The sequence below is a fragment of the Lepidothrix coronata genome, unplaced genomic scaffold (genome assembly GCF_001604755.1).
Source record: "Lepidothrix coronata isolate B3197 unplaced genomic scaffold, Lepidothrix_coronata-1.0 Scaffold209, whole genome shotgun sequence".
In the NCBI taxonomy this organism is placed as follows: Eukaryota; Metazoa; Chordata; class Aves; order Passeriformes; family Pipridae; genus Lepidothrix; species Lepidothrix coronata.
The window spans coordinates 79,798-101,862 of NW_016690389.1; the positions used below are offsets into that span (position 1 = coordinate 79,798).

General features: G+C 39.9%; 2 protein-coding genes across 2 annotated transcripts in view; one reads left to right on the forward strand and one right to left on the reverse strand.

Moving 5' to 3' along the window:
- The window catches only part of ZBTB41 (zinc finger and BTB domain containing 41), a 55,568-nt gene extending 38,142 nt beyond the window's left edge, over positions 1 to 17,426 (reverse strand). Inside the window, exons 1-2 of the mRNA XM_017832914.1 lie at positions 17,378 to 17,426; positions 14,557 to 14,722 (exon numbers count right to left, since the gene is read on the reverse strand). The gene's annotated coding sequence lies outside the window, so the exon portion shown is untranslated. The remainder of the gene's footprint in view (positions 1 to 14,556; positions 14,723 to 17,377) is intronic.
- Positions 1 to 22,065, forward strand: part of CRB1 (crumbs 1, cell polarity complex component) — a 100,024-nt gene that overhangs the window by 4,980 nt on the left and 72,979 nt on the right. The window contains exon 2 of the mRNA XM_017832918.1: positions 20,787 to 21,350. Within this exon, the coding sequence (XP_017688407.1) occupies positions 20,787 to 21,350 (564 nt within the window). The remainder of the gene's footprint in view (positions 1 to 20,786; positions 21,351 to 22,065) is intronic.

Consider the following 22,065-nt stretch of genomic DNA (forward strand, 5'->3'; position numbering starts at 1 on the left):
CAATCAAGGATGGCAATGAGATCAGTGGCTCCCTGTGACCTCTGGATGGGCAGCCTATGTAAAATAATAGATTCCACAGGCATCAGGAAAAATTTGAGTGAACTTTCCTGACTGAAGGATAATTAAGACTCCATATCAGAACGTCTTAATGAATGGGTTAGATAAATATCTGCCAGAGATTGTCTAGACTGCCGTTTCCCAGCTGGTGTTACACAGATGAAGGGCAGTCAGCACCACCTGGGGGCGATCTGTGAAGACCTCAGGTGACAGAGCCCCAGAGAAGCACAGGTCCCTCCTTGCCCAAAGGGCCATGGTGGCGCTGAGGCTCCAGGGCACCTCAGGCACAGCTCTTGGGCTGGGAGAGCAGATGGTTTCCTTCCCTTGTGCACCACGACTGGGGATTATCCGCTGTTCAAAACAAAGGCAGCCCTGAACTCAGCCCTGTGTGTTGCATTAGCCACAAAATTCTTGCCTTAATTTCAATGAGAATATAGTTTACTCTCATTCTTTGAGACATCAGGTACCTACTCTTGATTGTAGACTTTAAATAAGCACTTCAGCTATTGAAGGCACCCATTACTGCACCAAAACTGATAGCAGTAGATTCCTAGGAAACTGTTTTAACTGGCATTTCTGGATACAGTGCAACAAATTAACATTGTGCTAGGAGTCTTCCTTCTGCTTCATCTAAGAGAAGTTTAACATTTTATTTTCATTTAATTATTTTTCATTTTCACTTGTTTATAAAACATCAAGGTTAAAAAATATACATATATATCCAGCCAGATACCAAGCAATAAAAGGATTTGTCTTAATCCATGTTCCTTAAATCCTGATATACAGTGCATTCTCTCTAATAAATAAGTTGGAGAAATTGCAACCTAAGTGTCTTTGATCCTGCCTGCAGGGGTTTGCAGCCAAAGACCTCTCAGGGATACTTCTATTTCTACTGTTGGGGTTTTTTCTACAATTCACATCTCAGCATTAAGAAAATCTTTTAGACAATGCCTCAATCTCTAGGCAACCTTGAGTATTCCCCTTGCTCTTTGTGGTGGCCCAAAAAGAACAAAAGATCCTGATATTCACATTTTCTAAGGGAAACCTTAAACCTAATTGAGTCAGCTAGAGTCACAGGCAGTAGGCAGCAAGGAGGTAAATGTTACATATTATTTTCTAGATTGGTATTACTGATTAATTCACTGGTTTTAGAGACTGACATGTTTCATCATTCTCACTGTACATTTGTTTCCTCAGCCATTCCCAGTATCGTATCATATGAAAGTCCTCTCACACCAGCAAACAGCAAATAAAAACCCTAACCCAGATGAAACCTTTTCCCAGTGAGATTCTTATGTTTACTTTGTATTGATTATATTTTACTCACCCATAAAATGGGTCAACAGGAAACTGCTTCCATCCTTTGACAAAGACTGCAGCTGACAAGGCCCCTCGGCGGGCAGGCTGCCGGGCGGTGACACGCACCACGCAGCTGCCACTGGAGCTCTACAGGGCTCCTCCAGGCCCAGCAAAGTGCCCCTCTCCAGGCATCAACAAACCAAGGCTGCAGCAACTTCAGGGTTAGGGCAGCTTCTGCCTGCCTGGAATCTTATCAGCGGGGACAGAGATCAGAATTTTTCAAGGGCTAAATATTTCTGTGGGTAGAAAAGGGGCATGGGCTGCTAAGCCATTACACGCAGTGCCCCCACTCCAGCAGCTAAGAATCAGGGCACTTGCCTGGTGCATCCTTCTGTGCTGGGATGTGCTGTGCCTGAATAATTGTGGCCTGGGTGGATGCTCAAGGGGCAGGGGGAGAAACTCCTTGGTTCTTTTTATTGCTCTTGCTTGCCTGCCCAGGGCTGAGCGCACTGGCATCCTGTTCCCTTAAACCTTTCCTTGAATAATGAGACAGACAAAGCATCTTTAACTGCATTAGTCAGGGGGTTTGCAGACAGGATGCATTCCTTCAAAGTGCCCTCAATCACAGTGATTGAGATCAAGGCTGTGGGTAAACAAACCTTTTCACCCCTGCCTAAGCCATGGACACAATGGCCTGAAATTTCCTTTGCTGATAGTTTCTGAGAGATGCAACTATGTTCCTGTGCTTTGGGACTACTAAAATCTGACTGCCCTCTAAAGTAAAGCCCAGAAATGCTCTAATTCGCATTGAGACTGCCAGAGAAACTACAGAGGAAGCACGAGAGGTAGCATACATTGGTCACACTCTTCCTTTGACAGTTCCTGTTCTCCCTTGTTGGGATTTCCAACAGGGATGATACAGAGGACTTCATTAGCTCTTTCTTCCACAAGAAGGGCCCTAGCTCTGAATTTGGCTGTGACACATTTCTTTCTTTCTTTGAATGTGAGCTAGAGGACTTTGAAAGCAACATAATTTGACAGGAAGCCAAAGCCAGGACTTTATGATAGACAGTCATCAGTCTGCAAGGATCCAAGCAACTGCAATTTAAGTAACCTGCACTGACAGATTACTCACAGCAGGGAATCCAAAACTCCCAGTGTAATAATCTAGCCTTGAAAAGACATCTGGGTAGAGCAGCAGGTTCAGGCGTGTTTAGCTAAGCTTTGTGGCAATTTGTAGGTACTTAAAAAGCAGCTGTGATACTGCTCCCAGTATGGTAAACCATCCATGGGTCTGAACACTGTGAATTGTCCACACAGCTGAAAGAAGAGATCAGGCTCTGTTATCAGTGAAGAGTCTGCAGTATAACTCACCAATCTCCTGACAGCTGGAGAGAGAGCCTCTAAAAGCGGGTCTGAACTAATACATGTCACCTTGGACATGTATACAACTGCTGCTTGGACATCAGCCACCTCTGCCGAAGGAAGGGTGTAGCTGTGTAGCCCCAGGCTGAATCCAGGCTCATGCTGAGAGCAGAGCCCATTAGATCAGGCCCTGTGCTCTGCTAATACAGCTAAATGGCACCTGGATTAGAGCTGGTTCAAAGTGTGCTAAGAGGAGTTCTACTTGCACCCATTTACCTTTACCTTGTTAGTTAAACAGGCATCTTTCTAGGGTGTCTCTCTTAAATGCAAACAGGCAATGCAAAACATACCACAACAATCTGCTGGTGATCCCATTTCAGGGGGGTGGAAGGGTAAACTGGAGCTGAGAATTGCATACGGAATTCTGGAAATGTTAATTGTGGGCCACATGAGATGCAATCGAATTGGAATGGGCAAGGTATAGCCACATGGTATGTAGTTCACCTTTGAGTCTGCTGACTCCAAGGGCTGTAAGAATGGCAAAAACACTATAATCTGACACAGTGTAAAGAAATCCTAACTGTACCTGCTCTTCTCCAGCAGCCCCTTACCTTCCTTTGATAGCCTCATAAATAAGATGCAGAGAGAGAAGGGACCAATCTAGTAAAATAAGCAAACAGACAATGACAGTGAGAGTAAAAGCCAGAGAATCACACTGATATATCAGAGATTACATCAGAACTACTCAATGGCATGAAAATCTGTAAGGCCCTTGTAGGCTCTTCTTTTCCCTGTTCAGTCTTAAAAGCAGAAGTTAAAAGAATTCTGAATGCCAAGCTCCACTTATTCCTACCTTAAAGTGTAGGAAAATATGAAAAATGTGTTTGTGGAAGTGATAATCCAAGCCTCTTTTATCACTATCTGTATATATATTTGGAGCAATACGTATCATGACAGCAGAATGCAAATAGGTGCCTCTGCAATACAACTGCAAAAAGAAAATATCTGGCCAACATTCTGTAGGACTCGCCAATTCAGACTTTCTAGCTAAACCCATCCCTTTTCTCACATTGAACACAGCTGACATTTGTAATTCTTTACTCACTACTAATGGTACTGAACATTTTGCAAGCCTCAGTCCATGTAAAAATGCCCTCTGCTTGATGTAAAAAGAACTATCTGTTCTGTTTTCTTTTGAGTACATCTTAAATGTCTGATTCAATTTAGTCTAACATCTACCCATTTTGGACCTCATGGAAAAGTGCAAGAAGAGTAAAGGGACTAAAATCAATTGCCATTTTCACATTCAAAAGGCTCTTTCCATAGAACATTGGATTTCTAGAGAAACAAATAGGCAACTCAGAACTTCCACCATTTTCCATGGTAGTGAAGTGACAAGACTGAAAGGTGTTTGGAGCAAAACTTTAATGGAATTGAACAGGAGAAGGAAGGATTGGCACTGAACACCTTTGAAGGATGGGGATAAAAGTCTTTCCAGCAAACAGACTAACCAAATGATCTGACAAGTGATGGAAAGAAGTAAGAAAGGAAGAAAATGCAGTTCTCTGCTCACAGCAGAACAAAAACAGATCTACTTCTACTACATCACTTCTACTACAGTCTTAAAGCCATAAACTGTCTTCAGATCTTTCATTTTGTTTAGGGAATTGCCCACCGGTTCATAGATTCATCCAGGCATCTTCTATTCCCACAGATCTCTGTAAGCATTCTGACTGCCCAGTGACCAAGGAAAATATCTTAGAGTGGTCCTGCTTATCCCCAGCTAACATCTCTGAGCCGGCATTGGTTTTGCTGCAGTAAGATATGTACATGTTGTAGGAACCTCTACTGTTCCCCAAGTAGCATCGAGAGGAATTTTTTTCAGTTTTATTTATTCTGGTTTCACTTCTAAGTCTACTAATTTCAGTGAAGATGTTACTGTGCATTGTCCAGCGAGGACCAGCATGACTTTGCTTATGAAACCAGGAAGTCAATGGTTGTAATCTAGTGGTTTCTTTTCAAGGAGATGGAGAACTATGCCTTTTGAGATATAGTAGCACTATGTTCTTTAATCTTACATTAAGACTTGGGTTGGCTGATGACGACTTTGCTTGTTGTATCCCAGCTCTTAAGCTAAACTTTGAGGGAACTGCATTTGCCATTTCTACTAAAAGAAAATGGAAACTGTTATACTTTACAGGGATTTTTGTGTATCAGATAAACAGCATCAGAAATGTATTTGCATCCTGAATTGCATCATTTCTTCTTTGGGCTAACACAGAAACATGTTCTGGAGGAAACTCACACAACGACCTGCAACACTACATAATTGTGCTTCAGTTTCAGACATTCTGTGTCAATTTTTGTACAGACAGAGGAACCCTTCCCTTACTTTTATTACCATAACTACAATACCCAGACAGCTAAGAGACTGATGTTCCTGTCTTTTAAACCTGCACATCTTTTATGCCACAGCTCTGAATCAGCCTGAAGAATTCTGTGTCTTCATGGATGACTGCTTCTTTTCTGCAATCACTTATGAGCACCAGCTCTTTCATTAACCACAGTTATGTGGTTACACATGCTTACAGTAAACCTGGCTTTCCAAAAATAAGAAATTTGTATTAAATCATTACGGAAAGTTCTGAGAAGTAGGCGTATCACAGACAATAGGTGCTGAGCTTTCTGCTCTGGTTGATGCAGTGGGCTGGACTAGGCAATCACCAGAAGTCCTTTCCAGCCCTGTCTATCCCATGTCAAGAATTTTCACTTTAGCTGAGCCCATTACTACAATGCTGGTAAAGCAGTCATTTCTGGGCGTGTATCAGAAGTGCTGTCCCAACAATTCTGGACCATTTATTACCATTCAGTAATAAAAGGTCATTAGAGTTAGTGGCAGCTGGTTAGTGACAGGAAAAATTGAGAATTGGAAAGTATGAGGAAAGAGACTGCAATGTATATTTCAGACTCCATTTGAAAAAAAATAAAAAAAGACAAAAAATCAGTTAGTAGATTCACTGAAAAAAAGTTGCCACTGTTACCACTCTAGTGCAGACTTGGTGAGCATATTTGTAGGACCCCCTGAAGAGTAGCAGGAATGTGAACATGGCCCTGAATAAGACCCTATGCTCAGAAATGTATCCTGATATCAAGGATGAAAACAGTCTTAACACAGAGGAAACTCCTACATGCAGAACAGAGCTTGAATGTTATAATGAATGTTCAGCTACCACAGGGACATCTGTAAAACTTGTCACTTGTCTTTAAAAAAGGTGTAGTGTTTTTAAGATCTTGACCTCGATGAGAGGTCCAGTGATTCAGCCTTTCATACCTCAGTCATGCCCTATTCCAGTTATTACATGCTTCATTTCTGTTAATCTTCTCTAATTAGTTCTGCTTCTCAAGCGAAGTCTCGGAATCTAACATTTTTCTGCACTAATACTAAGGGAGTATTTCATGTTCAAGGTCAGTTCAGCATTTCATCTTGTAAAACTCATTTGTCCTCCTAGCACTAACATTTGTACATTGAGTTTGAATTTAGACATCAGCTTAGACTCTCTCAAAGACATTTACTGACTTATTAAAGGTGTGATCATGCCCAAAGCCAGCAGTCATGCATGTATGGAGGAACAAGCTTCTTTTAGATTCTTCCTCTCCTTGCAAATGTGCAGAGAAAATTTTTCCCATGAAAATAATTTCAGCTTTTTTCCTCGTGAGGTATATTGCATGTTTTACAACACATAAGCAGATTGGGCCTCAGAGTCTGCAAGTAGGCAGCATTTCAGTTTTATAGGTGAGAACACCGCTGAGAAGGGCAAGGTGAATACCTTGCTTGCAATAAGAAAGCTGTGAACACAATCCAAGTGATCTCCCTCTTCAAATCACTAAATTTAGATCTTGTGTTTCTCACTTCATATGTTACACAGACACACAAATATATATATGTATTAGGGGGAGGATACACTTACATTTTCCAGAGTTTTGTTGAGCCCGAGAGATCTGTAACACAGCAAACATTTCTTTTTTAAAGATAACATTGCTAAGTGTTTCTTCATTCTTACAACAAATGTAGGCACTTTTTGTGTGTGTGATTTCCATTGCTAACTGTAAGGATTTCCCTTTGTATATCACTTCTTTTATTTCCTAACTCTTAGCTGCCTTTTTTGAAGGGATCAAGTCACTGACTTGCCATCCTATAGACTTTCCTTTGTAAGGATTAGTGAATTCAAAGATTACTAGAGGCACATGATGGCTGAGGTGTGAACAGTAATGGGAGGAGGCATCTGAGCCCCAGGCAAGAAACTCATTCTTCTCCAGATGATGCTCGATTCAAAATGGCAGACTATTTTCAGGTTAAAATGACTTAACTGTGTAAGGGTTAAAAATACCTTCAGCAATACATAACTTAGACTACAATCAGTTTAAACAGCTTCCTTCGAGCACTGTGCTCCAGATATGGATAAAATTTGTGGTTCATCTAGAAGATTCACCCAGGTTTGATGCTTTTGTATTTAATGCTGTCATGAATTGCAAATAGGTATAATACAGGAAGAGGATAATGGTAGAATAGGAATTTTTACATTCAGTTATTTCATATGCAACAAGTAAGCAAACCTGTTAACTATTCAACCTACTTCCTTAGAATAAATAATAAATATGTAAATGCAATATATAGAAAATACTTAGAGTTTTCAATTTCAACACTTAATTCTTATATCTGAAAATACTGCCTCTGAAATATTTTTAGAATTTTATGGTATGTTAATCCTCAGAAATTATTTAGGAGTTCATTTTCCTTGAACCTCTTCAGTGGGATTCATAAAGTCACTTAAAAATCATTGAAAACAGGGTATTTATTTCCAGAACTGCAATTATATTGACTAATCGCCATCTAGACCATCTTATATCTGATTATCCTGATGTTCAGAAACAGGACAGAAATAGTAAGAAACCCCTTCATTATCCCCACCTCCAAGGCTGAGGAGAAAAGCACAGCACATACACAAAGACCAAATTCGTAGATTTGCTGCAAGACCAGTGCTTCCTTTTAAAACCTAAAAATTATTCTAAAGGTTAGTAGCACCTCACCCTGCATGAGCCTTCAGTAGAGATGATGTAGAGAAAGCCCACAGGGCTCTGGTGCCAGAATTTACCCCCATAAAAGCTGTGCATCTGTCCTTTTTTCACCAGTGACAAATTATCACCTTTCCAAGGACCTGGCAGCAGGACACTCAGCACCTTGCAGTGCTGAACTCTGGACAACATTAGATCACACTTTAGACCAATCCTACCATCAGTGGGCCACAAACAGAGGTCTTATCTCATGACATCTAATAAAGTGTCTTGGAATTACATCAAGTGGGAAAAGCCTTCACCTTCCTGTAGGTGGGCAGTACGATACCTTTCCATACTAAGGTATGCTGTTTAGAAAGAGACAATTTTTTTTTCATCCCTATTCCTTGACTTTCTCAAAAAGTGTGCTTGTTACAACTTAATATGCCAGAAGCTTAAATCAGAATGGTGATCTGTTAATGTGGTATTAAGGACAGGAGCATCATCTAGGAGAAGATATGAGATAAGAGTTAGGAACGAAATACATCCTTGCAAATTGCTCTTTTAAGTTCTTCTTTAACTCCAAGTTGTCATCCAGACATGTTCATAGTGGAGTAACTTAATTACCTACACTTTATTCTCTCTCTCTTGCTCAGTACATGGTGACAATGGTTTTATCACTGAAATATTTTCTCTACAGAGCACTCTGAGTACTGACAGCTCTTTTCTCTTTCCCTCCTTCACACTGTCACCCTTCTATATTTGCCTTGACACTGTCTTCACATTGTCTTGACATTGTTCTGACAGTTATGAAAACTCAATCACTGCAGCAAACAGCCATGACAATGTGGAGAACAAAAAGGAAAAGTGTTATGAAAATTGCTGAGGAGCTGTGAAGAATTACAGACTAGTGAAAACAAGATCTTGCTTTTTCAAAACCATATTCCTAGTGAGTTTTTAATAAAAACTGCCTTATAAAAGCCTTCAGCCAAGGCTGGCAAAAGTCATCTCAAAGAAGACAGCTGACAGTTACAGATTCTCTACCTGAAATTCAGATGTTCCTAAATGAAAACCCCTCTTACTGCTGCGAGTTCAGGTACACCACAAGAGCTACTTCAGCCCATCTCCCGGCGAGCAGAACATGCTGAATTACTACGAAATGCTGACTGCTGGAACTCTCCAGCTACACTTTCTCCTAAGGATGCCATTCAAACTGGGATCCCTTTTGCGGGGAACCAGGAAAGAAAGGTAGACAAAGAAAAAAGAAATCAGGTTACTGGAGCTTTAGATCCCTTTGCTAATAATACAATAAAATTGTGTTTTGTTAGCTCACAACTTAGAAGAGAGGAGCCTGGAAAGAAAGCATTGCTCTCTAGCAATCAGTCTAACAAATGCCAAGTGGTGTGGTTAACAGGTAAAAAGCCCAGCACAAGTAGCGTAAGTTTGGTAACGGTTTCTGTGGTTGAATTAAACTTCTGAGCAACTTTTTAACTGTTGGGGATAGTATGGACATACTGAAGCGATGTTCACAAAACTCTTTAGGAAAACAATATGCTTCTATGTATCCACAGAGAAAATAAAGCTTTAAAAGCTTCTGCTTGAATTCACTTGATGAAGCATGGGCTGGATACTATTAAGAAAAATGGCACAAAGGAGATATCTCCACATGAGTGCAACCAATTTTAAACTATAGACTATAGCATTTTAGCATTTATTCTAAATGCTATATTGGATGGTGATACTCCAACTGCTCTGGCAAGCTGAATGACAAATATTTTGGTGCTTCCTTCCTGTGCTGTTATGTCTACAAGCATCTTTTATTATTAATGGAATAATATTTGCTACAGTAGGCTACCATGGTCCAATCAATACCAAGGTGTATTGAAAAGGCACCACAGCTGAACCTCTAATTAAGTATGATATTTTGTTCCTTTTAAATGAGACTCTGTTTGAGGAGTACAGTAATGGTGCCTTGTTCTGTTCAAGGCATCTATAATTAATAATCCCAATGATCAAAGGAAATGTAATCCTAGGAGAATATGGCTTTTGAGGTATTAAGTACTAAGAACTGCTTCTCAATCTGTTCTGCAATCTCTCAGCACACTGTGTTGTATGATGCCCTTTGGGATCATAAAACAAACCCCATCATAGAGCTCTCTGCAAAAACTGCTCCCAGCAAGATAGTCACTAGATATTTATCATGTATTCATTACTGCCATAAAATCTTTTGCAAGTTTTTTTCCTGGCCAGACCTTCACTGTCACACAGATCTCATTTATTTATTTAGCAGCAGGGCAGGATGCTGCCCTGTAATGTACTCTGTACTGATAAGTCTGGACTGGTGTTGTGAGGAAGGTTCCTTTCCCCCAAAAAAGGGTATTCCTTCCGTTTTTTCATCATTGTATGGAACCAAAGTTTCTTCAGATAGAGTAAGCATCCTAATGTCAAGCTGTGGAGGCTTTAGTTCTCTCCTCCTGCTTTCTAATCTTATTTTCCACTCCCCAACCACTACACCACCACCATTCCGAGCTCTCCCTGTGCCTTAAGAGCAGATTTGTGTGACACAAAACTCCACTGTCACTGCAACAGGGGTGGATAAATCTTTTATCCAAGAGAATAGCAGGTCAGAACCTCATTATTGTCCCCTGGATCATTCTCTGGAGTGTGAGCACTTCAGCACAGCTCCGGAGGCATCTGTGTTACTCTGTGGAGCTGGTGGCATGAGTGACATTGTGTCCTGGGGCTACAATTACTGCAGGCTCACTTACCAGCCACAAAAAGTTACTGTAACTTCCCATCGCTGCCCTGTAAATCCAAGTCTGCTATGGATCAGGCCTCAGAGGAAGAAAAGGAGAAGACAGGGAAAAAAAGCTAAAGCAGGGAAGTGAGAGCTAGGAAGCAAAGGAGAGACAAGGAGTCAGACCTACCTCTTACATACATTAAATAAACAGAGGAAATAAAGGCGACTATTAATGGGGAAATAAAATTTAAAAAAAAATATCAAGAAATGGCATTTCTATACTGATTGCTACTGGTTAGTTTTTATTTATTCATGGTTTTAAATTTTGTATCATTTTACTGGCAAAAGTTAGATCATACTGATCTAACTTTGATGAAGGCTTGCTGGATACCTCTTTATTTATAGCAGATATTTAATGCCCTAGTGTTTTTGTTATAAAACGTGCCATCACATTAAGCTTTAACAATTGACTTTTAGTGATATTCCTCTAATATGAAAGGCTTATTTCTTAGCATGTTCCCCCAAAAAGGGTCCTGGGCATACCCTGATGCTGGTGAATATTCTGGTTTTGTTTTACTTCTATAATGAAAAATCTTACAAAGGTTTAAAAGAAAGGCATCTCTAATTAGAGAGTGGGTTTTCAATACCTACTCTTACTCTTCCTTTGGGTCAGTCACTCCTCTTGTGTGCTTCTGAGCTTACTCTGAAAATAAAATGTTGTAAAACCATGAACTAGATTCATTCTTCCTCTGTTACAAGTTGGTAGATTTCTTAGGATGCTGCAATACAGTTTTCAGGTCAGGAAAGCTACCACAGGCTTTGTGTCAGAGCCATGACTATGTTCACTGTTCAGGGTTCAGTGAAACTAGTGTTCAAAGACTGGCCCTCTGCAGAAGTTCTCATTATAGTCTCCTGTTGGGCCTGTGACTGATTTTTATCTCTGTGAAGTCAGGGAGGGCAACTTGTGATGCCATCACTGCTCTTCCCCAATCTCAGTGTTATGATCCTGGCCCTGTTTGGAGCTGCTCTCAGCACAGGAGCTCAGCAGGACAGCAGACAGAAACCTGAGTTGCGCCAATTCCCTGCTAGACTCCAGCCTGTCCCAAAACACAGGAGCTGCTACTTTTCCCAAGCAGTCTTTGAATCCCAATTGGTAATTAGTTCATGCAGAGCTAATTGTAGGTGATTTCTATTGAAAATAATTTAGCCCATAACAGAAAGGGTTGGAATGTGAACTCTTCTACAAAGGTCATGCTGGAGAAGCATGGCCTTGCTTCCTCTGTATTTACTGCACATTGTAGCCACACTGAAGTTTTCTTCTGGGTCCTGTGGCATTTAAATCACAGTGCACTGCATGTCCAGCAACATAATGCTGATCTGGCACAGGGCTGATTACTTTTTTTAGGTCTGGGGAGACAGGAGAAGCAGCATCATGGTTTTGATATGCGAGTACTGTTACATAGTATGAACTGAAATTGTGTAAGGAAAGGACTATGCACTCAGCAAGCCTGGAGGGACAGCATGCACTCTGGCTATGCATATCAGCGTGTTCCTAATCTAAAGCTGGAGCTGATCTTGATGTTCTGCTGCTTTTTGACGGCTTCAGCAACATTTAGTTCTAAGCTGTGTTACTGAGAACCTCAACATCTGCATACATCAGCACATGACTTTGCACCCAGCGACTTTAAAGCAGTTGCCCCATGTTACAGGTTGGTATAATGCATTTCTAACAATTAGGGCTTTAGACTTATCCAATTTTGACTCACAGAAAGAAATCACACCTGGGTCAGACATTTGAGGTTATGCTTTAAAATCACATCACCTTTATGTGCTACTGTTTATCAGAATCACTGCTTTATGCTGGTTTTATATTAAGAAAAGGAAAGAAATAATGAAGTAGAGAGGAGAAACACAGATAAAGGAGACTGAAGAGGATGCCTTCTAATAGCTTTCAAAGGCAAACAACATGTGGACAGAGAATTTGGACATGAAGTCAATTTTCTACTCAGTTTTTAGCCCCTCTACTCCAGGGATTTTTAGCAGCATTTGGCAGCATTTTGACTGGTTTTTCTCTCCTATGTTTGTAGCTGAGCATAGTGGCAGCACAGCTGCCTGCATGTTGTGACCTAAATGAAATCTCAGTGCTGCAAGTCAGCAGTAGCTGGTCTGCATGAGACAGCATCTCCCAACTCAGCCAAACTCTCACCTCCTTGCTAAGGCTGAATTCAGCAGGAGCCAGGAGCTCAGTGGGAGTTGGAAGCCTCTGTCTTACACAAAGGCAAAGTGCCATAAACTCTTTTCAGACTCCAGAGAAGCTGGAGAACTTGAGTCTCTCAAGGTGAGATTTGGCCCCTCCAAGAGAAAACAGATCCTTTGCTCCCTATTTTCCACTATTTGGAATTCACACAGAACCAGGAGCAACTGGATTTCACCAAAACTCACAAACTGACAGTTTTATGCTCTATTACACTGTCTGTGTTCCTGAAAACCCCCCACTGATGAAAAGAAGGAGACCATGCATCTACTTCCAAGGTGTTGTTTTAGCCTTCCTCCTTAGTGAATACAGGCAGTATCTCCCCAACTGCAGCAGAAATCAGTTCAGTTTCTACATCAGTATGCACATCATTTACTATGATGGATATCAGCCACTGTCCTGCATCTTATACAAACAAAAATATCTGTGCACAGTAAAAGCACAATGATCCCTATGCACTACTGACTTAGACTGGAGTGCTGTAGTGCTAAACATAAAGGTAAAAAGCAGCGCAAAAACTCTTTCACTCACATTAGAAACCAGTCTATTTGCATTGCCAGTAGCACTGCACCTTGATGTCCAACCAAAATCCTCCAAAAATTAAATCTATAGGAGCTCTGTTGAACTCCTTGGCCTGATTCTCCTCCTGTTCCCACCACAGACACTAGGATACGATGCAAAATAAAGTGAGAACCAAAAGGTATTTACTTTTAGAAGTAAAGAACCCATTTACCTAATTTTTGAGATGTTTGTTTTGTGTATTTGGGACAGCCAGTCCCATTGCTGTAGTGCTCAGTGCAGTCAGTAGGTGCAGCTGTAAAGACTGACACTGTAAGGACTGATGCTGCTGCTGCTGAAGTGCTTGTGGGGTAAGAAGTCTGGGATGGCACAAAGGTTAAAAGAGAGTGAAGGACAATGACAGCCAGCAGTAGCAGCCTTCATTCTGAGGGAGCAGCACCAAATCACTGTGAGCTTGTGGAAAGGTTTGGGCAATCATGAAATGGAGACATTGATTTAATAACCAGTTCTTGTAATTTCAAACAAAAATAACTTTAAAACTGAAGGGTTGCCTAAAGAGCAGTTTAAAATTTTAATGCTGTTGAGTTGTTACTATTACACTAATACCCCATATTTTGCTTCAGAAATTAAGTTGTTAATTTAGTTTCCTTGGTTTTGCTGATATAAATGTATTTACAAAAAAATTTGGCTTTTTTGATAGAAATGGAATATTTGTGTAACCACCCTTTTTTTTTTCTGCCTGTGTGCAATGGTGGTTACTATGGTAATAACCATGATTCAAGATTTAAAGCCCGAAAGTGGTTTCTATAACAACATGCTGGGATGTTTTGGACACACAATTGAAGTTAAAGATTCAGGATTAACTCTTTATGACCACACTATTTGTAGACACAACAACAAGTGTTGGCTTGTTTGGCAAAAGTTTGTTCATCCCTTCCCAAGGTATGCTTTTCCATTGAGAAGACTGACTAATAATAATTCCAGCTGTGGACAGAGCAGGTCAGGTCCTGTGGCTGGCGCTTTCCTTATAGGTGAAGCTTGCAGAGGAGAAATGGCACCACAGCAACTACAAGCTACTCATTACATTAAATAATTAAGATGGTAATACAAAGGTAATGGGAGATGGGAAGGGATAAAATAGTGTTAGTGCAATATTTAGAAAGTTTGAGACTTTAGTCTGGAAATCAAAACTATGTGCAAAAACTGAAGTGATCTGTTCACAGAGAATCTCCATGGAAAAGCTATTTTCAAGGCTAAAATAGCCCCTTACCTGGCTTGGTTTTTTCCAGAACAGCACGGTTTCCTGTCCTTTCCTTCCCCATCTGCAAAATGCTGATCCATGAGTGGCATCTCTGCCTTTCAGTCCACGGTGAAGGTGTCTGATCCCAATCTCCGTCACTGTTGATTATGCATCTGTGCTCGTCTCTTCCCTAGTTCTTCGAGATACATCAAGATTAAGTACATATCTGCACAACTTTCTAAGGCCGTCTTTGCAGGGAAGTTATTGTCATAGTGATGAACTGTATTTTTTGTGTCATGGTGCAGTGCAGATAAATGGAGAGATGCTTAGTTACACCAAAGCCATGCACTCTTCAATGCGGCACTAAATGCCTTGGGCAATATTTTAATATTTCCAGTTAAATGATAATTATTTCAAGATCTCAGTAAAGTCACAGAGCTTGATATTTCAGTGACTCAGATTCGCACACTTGTTTTAAAATCCCAAGGGCAAGTTTCAAACAAGTAATGAACACAAGCACTGAAGGTTCTTGTTTCTAACTCCAGACACTGGGCTATCTAAACCCTTGCTACTGTCATGTTATCTGTGACTTTTTTAGTGAGCTTATTTGATCACAATGTAAGCCTTCAACTGTGAACAAATGCTGTATGCTGGTTTTGATTCAACAGAATACAGATTGAAGTAATAGCACTAAGAGAAGCAACGGTTGCTTCATTTATCACAATGAAATTTAATCTTTCTAGTGACCGAGCACAACCGAGATGCCAATTATATAAGCCATTCTAGCAAATTAAAACAAAAAAACCTCCTAAAAAACAAACACACAAAACCCCAACCCTACACATAACATACTTTTTCTGGGCTGTTTTTCTGGGTGGTTTTTTTTTGGTTGGTTGGTTTTGGTTTTTTTTAAAGAACACATCTTGCTATTGTGGTTTAATATTTTTTTTTCCCCTTAGGAGTATTTTTAAAATTTAATTTCTCAACTCATAGACCAGGGATTTTTGCTATCTATTTCTTTCCAAAATGTATGAGTTAGTAAAAAGTCACATTTTATTCTGAACAGCTTTATCTGCGCTAGCAGGTGTACCTTCGTAGTTTTAATTCAAATGTGCGAAGTAATAACTCTTTGTTGAAAAAAAAAAAAAGTTCTCAAAGCCCAATAAAATCATCAGTGAAAGCCCAATAAAATCTATCTTATCATAGATTTTTTTTTCCCCTAGAAGATAGACTGGCTCTGCTAAGAAGGTCAGAAAATCTCGGCAGCATATGTAAAAGATTCTGAAGCTGTTAGTATTGAAAGCTTCTGTGAAGCTTAGAGTCCTCCTTCAGGGGCAGAAGGCACATTTAAAGAACAGCATTGCAAATTACAAGCAGCCTCCAGGCACGATGAGATGATTAGCAAAGTGCAGGCATGACCACAGCCAAGCGAACTCTGGTTCATAACAACGTGATTAGCAGTGATTGAAACTTAATTTTAAATGCTGCTGCTGATTATGATATTTCACCAACTCGTAGGAAGAGTCGTGTCCTTAAAGAATAAGTCTTTGCTGAAAGACATTTGTGACACAAAGAGCCCAACACAGTTTGATAGGTTTTGTTCGGAGGCTTTGAGTGGCTGTGATTGCTAATCCAATTCTCAGAATTGGGGATTATCAATTCACTTTAGATTTGCTCTAATTAAGTTAGAAGAATATTCTGAAAAGTAGACATGAATTCTGTAAGTCTCTGATTCAAACAGGATCTGGAAAAGAAACCCTCGAAGTTTTCAGCAAAGATATACAGACAAGCTCTTCAAAATTACCTGCTTTACTGAGGAAGAATAGTTTCCTTGTCAGGCATCAGGTGATCTGTGCCAAAATGCTTTTGCCATTTCAAAACCCCTGCCCCATTTATGTTAACTTTCCCACTAATTTAATTTTTCCCTTCTATCCTCATTTTCATGAATTTCTAACATCATAAAAGTTGTTTTGTATTACTGCAGTGGTTTCTGATCATTCAGAAGTCTTTGGCGGTCAAAATCATGCATTTTTAGTGCTGATTAGCTATATAAGCTCAATTATTCGTACACTAATAAGATCACATCAGTGAATTTAAACAATCTTCTCCAAGAGAGAAAAAAATTGCTGTTTTCTTTTTGGCATTTGTTATACTTAGTCGTTTGTGCCAGCTCTTGTAAAAGCTGCAGGTATTGCCCTGTTTCTGGTAGTACGGGTGATGTGCCAGTAGATGGCAAGCTTTACTGCAAAGAATTTCACTGCCAACCATCTCATCTGCATCACAAGGATTTAACCATGGGGCAAAATGCTTGGCACTAAATCCTCTCATAATTAGATTAATGTACCAATGTTTATAAAGAGACTGATAATTACCTGAAGTGTCAGTCAGTGTAAATTCAAAGTGATCAGCATTTTGTTTCCATTATTCTAATGTTACATACAAGTTTTAAGACTGTCAGAACAAGTCACTGCTGAAGTGACCTTAATTGCTTAAGAACAAAAACAACTCCTCTACATATCCGAGGTGGAGCATGAGGCCTTTCCTGGTTATCCTGCTGCAACCTTGCCAAAAATCAAGCTCCCCAAAACACTGAAACATTTCTGACCCTTTGGAGCTCTTTCTGCAAATGGAGTAGAGAATATTCTTTAGGCCTCCACTTAAACTAAGCCAGACTTTGCATCATCACAATGCATCACAGAGCATGTGAAAGCTTCCACCTTCTACACTCTTCTTCCTCTCTCATTTCCACACAGCCCTCAGTAGCTCAGTAGGTTCCCAAATCCACTCTTCCATATGACTCCAGAGCAGCAGGGAAACTAGGGCAGGAAGGGAAGTAGCGTAAATAGCTTACCTGAAAGAGGGGGAAACTGGGGTTTTAACTAGCAGTCCAGGATCCAATGATATCTGAAGCAGTCACATCATTTAGTAATACAATTAAAAAAAAAAAGTCATGGAAATGTCCTTATGAACTCCATACCGTGATAACTATGGTATGATAACTGCATACCTTTTGATGATCACCTTTTCGAGATGCAATTTTGCTGCTGAGACAAAACAGCACCCCTAACAAAAACTCCCAGTCCCAGCCTTTAAACCACAAATAAGCTAAAACTCAACAGTGGTTACATCTTTGCTAAGACCTTCATAACTCCTGTGGTTTTCCTCAAAAATTATACAAATAATAAAAACCATGCACAGTGCTTTAAAATGAAGACAGAACTCCAATATTATTATTGCTTCACTGTAAACTTGTAGTACAAATCAAAGTATCCTCTAGGGATACTTTATTGAATTGTCTGTTGGCAATTTCTGAATAAGAAATTTGTTTTATAAAAGCCAAAGGAGTTGAAATTAAGATACTGGTTTAAAAAAAAAAAAACAGGAAAGGTTTTCTGTTTCATTTTTTTTCCCATAGTGATATCACCTCGGAGACAGATTGGTTGCCTTCACTACAAACAGACAGTGCTTTTAGGGCTGTCTGCCCTCTTCTCTCATTTTCCATCCACTACTGCTGCCTCACAGAGCTATGAAGCTTTTTAAGCAGTGCTCACAGCTAGCATGTTGCTATCAAAACTGCAAACTGGCAAATGCTTCATGCTCTCTCACACACAGTCTTTATAACAAACTGAGCTGTTGCATGCAAATTATCTCTGGAAAAGCAGTAATAATGTCACAGTGGTCCTACATAAGAAGCACTCAAATGATTGACCTCACCTCTTGTAGCTTACACAGTACAGTACTAGACAACATTATAACTTAATCATAGTTAATTTCTTCAAATTTGCAATGTTTCCTCAAACATATATTTTAATGAATTTTAAGTAGCTACACAGACTGAAAGGAAAGCTCTCTAAAGTTGTGTAATCCCAAGGAAAATGTGAGGTGCAGAAGTTCCTAAGGACCACAGTTTTGCTCCTTTTAGCTGTAATTAATAGATTACAGCAAGCTCTGTATTATTCAGGCTAAAGAAAAAAAACTAAATGCATGAGTAATATACAAAACTATGCAAACCAGGACATCAGAACATGCATGAGGGTGTGCTGAGGAGGAGAAGAGACTATGTTACTGCTGATTGTGGTGCAAGTCAGTACATCATAACCAATGTCTTGAATTTTACATTCAGTCAAACCTGGAGGAAATACAACTGACACCTCATTAGGATGGAATATCTGCTTCCAGTGTAAAACTGATTGTTAACAGGCTTGGGAATGGCCATTTTAAGAGCAGGCTAAATCAGAAGTACTATTTTTGTCTTGTTTTCCTTTGAAGAACATTAGGTAATGCTCCAGTTCTCCTCCTGCAAGTCAATGTTAACTTCCTTTCTTAATCAGATCTATCATAGCCTGCATTAAATAAAGACAATCTTTACCAAGCAAAGACCATAATTTTTCTAGAAATTTCTCCTCTGCATCTCAGATGTATATGTGCACTTGACAACAGCTCAAAACGTTTCAAACAAAAATATTTCTCACATTTTTACTTATAGATGCAACACCCCAAAAGAAACAATCAGAAACTATTCCTATGTAATCCTTAAAACCACTGCTTGTTTTAAATCCTGGTTACTATCAATGTTACTACATAATCTTTATTCTACTTGTTCAAACAAGTATCAGTTAGTTATTTGACTTGGTAAATGTACCTATTCATGAACATCAAGTTCATTCAGACTGCTGCTTTTAATTCTCAGAGGCACTGTTGCTCCTGTGTACATCTAAAGTCAGAAAGTACAACAGTGATGCACAGATAACTTTTCCAACCTTTCCATTTATTATCTTGGTGTCTTATCTACATAAGCAGTCTTTCCTCAGCTAGTAAAGCCTTCTGACACTTTCCTTCTCCACTCCCACCTCCTAGAAAAAAACAGATTAAATTATATTTATATATATATATAATATTAAAATACACATTATAAAAACACACCCTCCCCAGTCAGTTTGTATTCTCTGACAGTCATCAGTGTTTGTTTTTTTGCTATCCTCAGGTGACCAACCCATGTCTATCACTTTTCTGGCCAGGGATCTGTCCCAGGCCTTTATTAGCACTGGTCTAACTCCAGTTATTGATAAGCATCTCTACTCACCACTTCTCTTTCAGTGGCCCATTCCATCTCTTTTGTGTCCTCTCCTGACTCTCAGTTCAAGAACTGAGAAGAATTGAAAGACTGATGATCAGTGGGTCTGAATTTCTCTAAGAAGTTCAGCTCATCCACAACACCCTGTTTGCATAAATATACACTGCTTTGCCATTTGTTTTCAAGTAACTGCTGTAGAATACACATACCCTTCATATATCCAAACAAGACTCTGGAATAAAAGTATAAACTGAACAAAGAGAAAAGGATGTTTACAGGACTATCACATAGATTGTTTAATGCAATTTTCATTCTCCAGCTCACTAGTCTTTCCCTTCTGAATTGCTATCTTGTCTCGGAAAGGAACGTTCAGCTTTATTTCATGGAGTCTTGGCCAAGATTCAGCTGCTTCAGTGTATGTCAGCAGTGGGTTCTGAACAATGCTGGTAACAGCTCACCCCTCCTTGACCGGGAAGTGAGAAGTAGCTTTTGCTATTGTCAGCCTTTACAGCAGCAATGCTAAAATCCAAGTGGCCTTTAATTACTGCCAGGAGCTCAATTCCCAGAGGGTAAGGAACATGTTTACACCATGTTCACTGAGTCCTTCCAGCCTCAGAGGCTGGAAGGCTCTCAGAGGGCTTGCATCTCAGGTGTTTGGGAGATTCTTTGTGGTGGAAATGCTGCACAGCTGTCAAATTACTATTTCGAATCAGGAAATCAGAATCAAAGTACATGATGGTTTGAACTGCTTACTTGAGCTGTAACTGCAGCTGAGTAATTTAGCTTTGTGAAATCTAATACAAAAAACTTCAACCACAAAAGTATTCAAAGTGGTATGGAACTGAAAAAAGGGGTTCAACTCCTTTCTCTAGTAAAAAAAAAAAGTCGTAAGTATAAATGCATTCCATATTGTTGGATATCGGTTGACAACTACCAATATTGTTGCAACTATACTCATAGTGCTAAGAAATCCTGACACTCCAGACCATGGCTGTTGGAAGAGGCGAGAACAGGAAATTACAACCTACTCAATTTTCATAATTGTTTTCATTTTACATTTATTAGTCCACTAATGCATCTCAACAGCCAACAATTGGAGCTGCTGGTTTTGAAGCACAGTTATGTTAAGAACTACACTTCTTTCACTCTTGGTTACTCCCAGTGCTTTTTTGCTTTTCCTTTCTAGAGTCACTTTGCACGAGGAATGATTCCAGGTGCCTGTCAAACTCTTGCCAAAAGAACTCTACGTGCATTACTAGTCGTAAAGATGACCCTTGCCGTTGTGCAGAAGCGTCAGTGGACAGCGTGGAGGAACTCTGTAACAAAACCTCCAGTCCTTGCTTCTCAAACCCCTGTCTCCAAAATGCGACCTGTTTAGGCTCTGCTGGAAACCTCAGCTTTACCTGCGAGTGCCCCTGTGAAACCCCTGACAGCGCATGTGACACAAATCCTTGTGAGCATGGAGGCACCTGCCAAAACAGCCTGACTGGGCCCACCTGCCTGTGTAGTGCAGGATACACAGGAACACTCTGCGAGATGGATTTGGATGAATGCATTTCCGAACCGTGCCATAACGGAGCAGTGTGCAGGGATGGGGTCGATGAATATTCCTGCTACTGTGTCCCAGGCTACCAAGGCAAGCACTGTGACCTGGAAGTGAATGAGTGTGTCTCAGATCCGTGCCTGAATGGGGCAACGTGTCTTAACCAGATAGGACACTATGACTGCATCTGTCCACTTGGGTTCACGGGTAAGCACTATTAAAACAACTTTACCTTTCATTGTATAGAACCATTATAATTCGTGTTCCAAGTTTAACTCCCTCAACCATACATTTATTTAGCCATATCTGCATTACCACCTTGCCTTCAGCCTCAGCACCAATGGCTGTTGGTACCTTATGGATTACTATATCGCTGTGAACTACTGATATCAGAAAAGGAAGGATTAAAGAAATCTCATTATTTACCAACATCTACACATCAGTTTTGTGAACATCAAGCGATGTCACAGGGCTAGACAAACTTTTCTTTTAAAAGAAACATTCTCAAAATGCAGGTCTTCAGAATGCTATATGTAGTTTTTGTCTGGGGATCAAAAGCTATATTTGACAGAATTAAAAATTAGATCTAATAAGAAAAACTGCACTCTTAAACCTAGATGTTTCACATTTACTTCCTCTCCTCTGCCCTTCTCAGAAACAAAGGACTCATTTGCAACTAGAATATTATGTAAGTTACACAGAAAAGAAAGTGTTATGTTCCCAAACTGCCCATTTTTTTGATAATCCTATTTTATGTAGCTCCGTTTTTAAGGTACTGGTGTGATTTTTCTTCCTTACTTCCTCTACTGGAAAACATATAATTCTTGTCAGAAGACAGCTCCCTTCAGATTTCAAAGCTGTATTCAGGGGTAGGACTGTGAGAGGTAGCACACTGAATCATTAAAAGGAGAAAAGGGGAGGC